Source organism: Thalassophryne amazonica, chromosome 17 (assembly GCF_902500255.1).
Source record: "Thalassophryne amazonica chromosome 17, fThaAma1.1, whole genome shotgun sequence".
NCBI classification, from domain to species: Eukaryota; Metazoa; Chordata; class Actinopteri; order Batrachoidiformes; family Batrachoididae; genus Thalassophryne; species Thalassophryne amazonica.
In genome coordinates, this window is record NC_047119.1 from 51,899,818 (window position 1) to 51,906,608 (window position 6,791).

Here is a 6,791-nt window from a genome sequence, read left to right on the forward strand (position 1 = left end):
CCCAAAATTCAAAATGTCAAAACTACAGGAATGAAAACCCACCAAGATCAGAAGGATAAGAAGCAGTTTTTGTGAATTTCACTGTTTTCATCAGGAAATTTTTACATCCACGAAGGATGTAATAAAATCAGTGTTTATTTTTTTTGTCTGTCTTTTATCAGGATTAGGTCGAAACTTTGAAAACTTTTTGACAAAATTTTCACAACAGATACATATTAGGCTATGGAAGAATCCATGAAATGTTGGAGGTGATCTGGATCTGGATCAAGATTTCCCTTTATATAGGCTTTGAAGGATTACTTCAAACCTACTTCATGGATTCTCACCAAATTTGCACCACAGATAGATATTAGGGCATGGAAGACGCCACTGAACTTTGGAGGTGATCCAAATCTGGATTGGCAGATATCAGAAATCTCTGATTGTTTATTTATTTATTTATATATATATATAATATATATATATATATATATATATATATATTATATATATAAACAAAAACCATTTCACTCCAAATTATACAAGAACAGAAGGAGGGGCATTTTGGGTGAATTTCACAGCTTTCACCACAAAAATATATAAAAATCCATCTCACACCTCCCCCCCTCAAAAAAAAAACAAAACAAAACAAAAAAAACCAACAACATACATCTCACTCCAAATTCCATCTCACTCAAAATATGACCTTGTTCAAAAATCCATCTTGCTCAAAATCCATCTCACCAAAAAAAAACAACAACAAAAAAAACACAACAAAACACCTCACTCAAAAAAAAAAAAAAAACAAACCTATCTCACTCAAAAATCCATCTCACTCAAAATCTAATCTCGCTCAAAATCACTCAAAAATCATTTCACTGAAAAACCTTCAAGAACTGAAGGAGAAGAAGTAATTTGTAAGAATTGTGGACGGATGTTGGACAGACACCAAACAGACAGCGGACACTTCCCATTTGCAGCTGGGTGGACTGGGTTAAAGCAGATCATATGTCTTGTCCAAGGAGGACACAGACAGGTAGTGTGAACAAACTGACACTCCAATCCCACTGAGGTATCAAAATATAAACCATCAGAACAACAGGAAGTAAGTCTTCAATGTGAAAAATGTAGAATTTGGTGGCTTGCGCCTCCCCGTGTCTGTGCAGACGTACCTTTGACATGACATTCTCTGTGCTGAGTGACGACACCGGTGCCATTCTGTTTATCTGCGAGCCACTTGTAGATATACAGGTTTGTGTGTGAGGATCCAGCATCCAGAACAATCCCATACTGCAGAGAACAAAAACACTCATCAGCAATTTCTGCTCTGTGAACCACTCGAAATTAAAATGCTACAGCGCTCAAAAAATACTCAGTTACTGCAAAAAAATGTCTATGTTTTGCACCTTTAATAGGAATCTGCACTAAAATATGAAATCAGCTGAAAAGTAACAACTTTGAAAAACAATGTTATTTAAACAATTTTTCAAGAAAACAAATAAAAATTGCTAATTTTAAGTTGTTCTTCAATGTGATGATTGGCTGCTTTTCTCTTAAATCAAAAATAAAAAAAAACAAATAAATTTTACTTTCAGACTTGCTTTAAACTTGGCATCTTATTTCTCTATAAGTTTTAAATGTCTCAACAACAAAACAAAATATATTTAGCAGACTTTAATCTGGTTAAAATAGATAATCTGGTTTTAAGTGGTTGAATACTAAGAACAGGCTTCTTGAATGGGTTTTAAATCAAATACTGGCCACTTTTAACAGGCTAGGCAGCTTCACACAACTGTAAAATGGTTTTGACTGGTTTAAGAAAATCCCATTCTTCACTAGTTCTCAAAAGCTTTCTGAATATCTTATTTACTTGGGTTGTGAGAATAGAGCTGAAATGATTAATTGAATAATAACTGATTATTAATCAACAACAATTTGGATAACTGATTAATCATGTTGAGTAATTTAATATATATATATATATATATATATATATATATATATATATATATATATATATATATATATATATATATATATATATATACATACACACAGACACATACAAATTCTCTGATGATATTTTCTTGTTTAGTTTACACATTTCTTTACGCTTATCTGGCAATAAACCGAATATCTCTGTATTGTGGACAAATCAAGATGTGAAGGTGGCATCCTGGATTCTGGAAAATATTGATCAATATTTTTCAATATTTTCTTACATTGTATAAACCAAACAACTAATCAATTAAATTGGTTGATTATTTTCTTGATTAATCAATTGTGAAAACAACATTTGTTGTAGCCATATATCAGAAAGTGATTTTTTTTTTCCTACTTCCTAATTTTTTAATCTCATAAATGAGCAAATCAGTGGCCAAATCATTACATTCTCAACAGATTAATCAAAAATGAAAAGTCATCATTGTAACTCTGATTATCTTGAGGTCATGCCAACAGACCCTGGAAAGAAAATACTGTAATCTCGTGGGATTATAGGGAATCAAAACCTCACCATGTGAGTGTTTACTTTTACTGACTACACGTCTGCTTTCACTACAGTCTCAGATTTCAAACAAATGAACTGCAGAGCAGCACCTTGTTTGCATGCCGCTTTCAATACTCAAAGTAAACCAGGTGGCACCGTGGTAAAAGAGTTGGACTGCCGCACAAGAGAACAGGGTTCAATTCAACTTCCTGTCTGTGTCCTTGGACAAGACACTCCATCTGCACTGTCCCAGCCCACCCAGTGGGAAATGGTTACTTGCTTGGAATGCAAAATGGGTCACAAAACTCACAGTTTGGTTCAGGTCACATTTTTAAAGTCACGGATGTGATAATTTTTCAGATCAGCAAAAACAGTTCGGAAAAATTAATGTTTCCGTCCTCAACTCCTGATATTTTGGAGTGATTTTTCCCGTGCTTGGATCCTGATGCGTCTTGTGCCTGCAGCAGGCTCGTGACAGGCTGCATTGAGCTGATTGTAAGACCTAGGATAGAGTTTCGCCAAACATTGTACGTGACAACATAATACTTTATTATCACAATCAACATTTTTGTTTAAAAAAAAAAATTACTCAACACAAAACAAAATCTGAGGTAGAGGACTGACAATCCACAATACAAGGGTGCGCTGCTCCGTGTTGTGTGACACAGTGCAGCGCTGCTCTTACAGACAGAGAGTAGACTGCATGCGCAGCAGTGAGTGCATCCGGGAGAGAAAAAAAAAAGCTTGAGTATCGATCTTTTTACACGAGGATCGTTCAATAGCAATACCAGCGTTGGTATCGATATTATCGATATTAGGATCGATCCACCCACATCAACCAAAAGTACACGTGGGCGCGGACCTGGAGCGACCTTACCGTGAACCCGGGCGTCTCCTTCACGTCCGCGGTGGGAACCGTCAGGAGCAGAATGGCCACGCAGCCGAAGAGCAGCAGCCCCGCGAGCACGGCGGGATGCGCCATCATGTCCGCCGCCGCTTCGCACCTGTTTCACACGCAGAGCGCGCGCGGGGACACCGGGCTCCCCGCCATGTGCTCAGCTCCCGGGCTGCAGCTGCTCTGCACTCAAAAATGTTATTGTAAAGGAACCTGCTGCTCGCTGCCGTTCAGCGGCGGGGTGGAGCTCCAGTCTTTACTCCTCTTTGATTCAGAGCCCGTTTGTGCGTCACGATTTGCGTGTGAATAGATTCATCAAACCCGACTTGCAGATTAAGTCTTCTCGATCGTTTCTTTTCGAGGAACTTTATTTGCCAAGGGGCAGTGTTGCCAGATCTTACGCAACATATCGGCGAAAACAAGCACAAAAGAAGTTACTTTAATTAAAGATGGGAGGCAAAGAAAGACAGAATAGCAGGAGGAGAAAAACAAAACACACATATTCTCTTGACACTTCTTCTTTCAACTGCTCCATTTAGGAGTCGCCACAGCAGATCAATCGTTTCCATCTCACCCTGTCCTCTGCGTCTTCTTCTGTCACAGTATGTCCTCCCTCAGCACATCCATAAACCTCCTCTTTGGCCTCCCTCTTCTCCTCCTGCTGGCTCCATCCTCAGCATCCTTCTCCATATATAACCTAGGTCCCTCCTCTGTATCTCACCTCTCTGACTTTGTCTCCAAACTGTCCCACCAGAGCTGTCCCTCTGATATGTTCAGTCCTAATCCTGTCCATTCTCGTCACTCCCAAAGAGAATCACAACATTTTCAGCTCTGCCTCCTGTCTTTTTGTTAGTGCCACCGTCTCTAAGCCGTACAACGTAACTGGTCTCACTACTGTTGGGGATTTTCTTGCTGGCTGATCTCCACCTGGTAGTTTAATGTGGTGAGCGAACTCAGAAGACTCAAAGACTGACAGGAAACGGACTTCAATTTTAGATGTTGTATTCAAAAAGGTTCCTTTCCTGAACAGAGAGTTGCTATGACAGCTTGCAAGCTGCCCTCACACAGCCTCTACCTATGTTTTAAGTCTGTTCTTGGCCCCCACCCAGATGGGCGGACCTTTACCCTGTGCATGGATCAGTAGAGCTATGTGACTGGTTGAAAAATGTTGCATTTGACATTTATTTGCGGGTGACTTGCTTGCATTGTTTATTTGAAACAGTATGTGTCATATCAAAACTGTGTTCTGTCTGTGTGGCGTGATAAGCAAAGAACAGTATACACATCATGACACCTGACACCCCAGAGGAGATATAAGGTTATCAAATAGTCCAAGGACAGGGTCATGGGACATATTGCCCATCACTACTGTCTTATAGACTTTCCTCTTCACTCTTGCAGATATTCTTTGGTCACAAATTACTCCTGCCACCTTTCTCCACCCTGCCTGCACTCTTTTCTCCACCTCTCTGCCACACTCTCCATTACTTTGGACAGTTGACCCCAAGTGTTTAAACTCATCTACTTTCACTACCTCTACTCCTTGTAGCTGCACTATTCCACCGGGCTTCCTCTCATTCATACACGTGTTCATTCTTGCTCCTACTGACTTTCATTCCCCTGCTCTCCAGAGTATATCTCCACATTTCCAGGCTAGACTCAACCTGCTCTCTACTCTTACTACACAGACAGACCAGTAGGGGAGGGGTAATAGTAAAAACAAAACAAAACAAAAAAATTCATGAAAAAAAACAAAGCACAGATATTCTCTTCAGACTATAATGTCATAAATTTGCAAGAAAAAAGTAGTAACATTGCGAGAATAAAACAAATGTACAAGCTCAAACCTCATGTATTCGCCGGTATCACAAATTCATAAATTTGTGAGAAGACCTCAGATTCTCTGACATTGAAGTTGCAAATTTACAGGAAAAAACTTACAGTATCAGACACACCAAACGCGCAGTACAGCTTGAACATGCATATAGTGTTTACATCACCTTTAATTCTAACAACACTCAATAAGTGTTTTGGAACTGAGGACACTCATAAAAGGAGCATCCCAAAAAGTCTCAACCGTTCACAAGCAAAGATGGGGTGAGGATCACCACTTTGTGAACAACTGTGTGAAAAAATAGTCCAACAGTTTAAGAACAATGTTTCTCAACGTTCAGTTGCACGGAATTTAGGGATTCCATCATCTACAGGTCCATAATATAATCAGAAGATTCAGAGAATCTGGAGAACTTTCTACATGTAAGCGGCAAGGCCAAAAACCAACACTGAATGCCCGTGACCTTTGATCCCTCAGGCGGCACTACATTAAAAATACGAGGTCTATTAGAAAAGTATCCGACCTTATTATTTTTTTCAAAAACCATATGGATTTGAATCACGTGTGATTACATCAGACATGCTTGAACCCTCGTGGGCATGCAAGAGTTTTTTCACGCCTGTCGGTTACGTCATTCGCCTGTGGGCAGTCTTTGAGTGAGGAGTCGTCCACCCGCTCGTTCATTGTTTAGGAATGGCTCAGAGACTGTTGCTTTGTTTGATAAAAATTTTTTCAAAACTGTAAGGCACAACTGAGTGGACACCATTCAATAAATTCAGCTGGTTTTCGGTAAAAATTTTAACGGCTGATGAGAGATTTTGGTCTGGTAGTGTCGTTTTAAGGACGGTCCACGGCGCCTGACGGCGATCTGCGCTTCGAGGCGGCAGCGTCTCGCCGTTTCAAGTTGAAAATGTCCACATTTCAGGCTCTGTTGACGCAGTAAGTCGTCAGAGAACAGAGAACTTTCAGAAGAAGTCGGCATGAGGAGTTTATTCGGACATTCCATTGTTAACGGTCATTTTGTAATGAAAGAACGTGCGGGCAGCGTCGCATGTCGGGCTGGACCCGACCGCGGGGGGTCGCGGCAGGAAAAACACCTCCGTTGGAAATCTTAACGGGCAAGTTGGAACATGCCCAAGCTGTTAAACAATTTCTCAGTTACTCACTTGTTGAAAGCCATTAAAAGCCGCCTGAATTCTACAAATGGTTTTCAACACGGAGGTGTTTTTCCTGTCGCGGCGCACACAGATTTGCCGAGTCGTCACGGAAACGACTCGGCGAATTTGCGCGTACGTCTTTCATTAAAAAAATGTCCTTAAACAGTGGAATGTCCGCATAAATTCCTCATGCCGGCCTCTTCTGAATCTTCTCTGTTCTCTCACGATGTCCTGGGTGAATTAAGCCTTAAATTAGGATGTTTTCAGCTCGAAACAGGCCAACGACAGCGCCTGGAAGCGCTGCAGGACGTCCCGCTCCGTGGGAAGTCCTTACACCGACAGAAACACCCCATAATCTCTCATCAGCCGTTAAACTTTTCACAGAAAACCAGCTTAATTTCTCGAATAGTGTCCACTCGGATATTCCTCACAGGTCCA

The 6,791-nt window shown here is 40.5% G+C and overlaps 1 protein-coding gene across 1 annotated transcript in view; it reads right to left on the reverse strand.

The window, feature by feature from the left end:
- The window catches only part of LOC117529099 (ectonucleoside triphosphate diphosphohydrolase 2), a 14,637-nt gene extending 11,144 nt beyond the window's left edge, over window positions 1–3,493 (reverse strand). The window contains exons 1-2 of the mRNA XM_034191800.1: window positions 3,345–3,493; window positions 1,101–1,269 (exon numbers count right to left, since the gene is read on the reverse strand). Coding sequence (XP_034047691.1) covers window positions 1,101–1,269; window positions 3,345–3,452 — 277 coding nt within the window. The 5' untranslated portion in view covers window positions 3,453–3,493. The remainder of the gene's footprint in view (window positions 1–1,100; window positions 1,270–3,344) is intronic.
- Window positions 3,494–6,791: the final 3,298 nt, after the last annotated feature.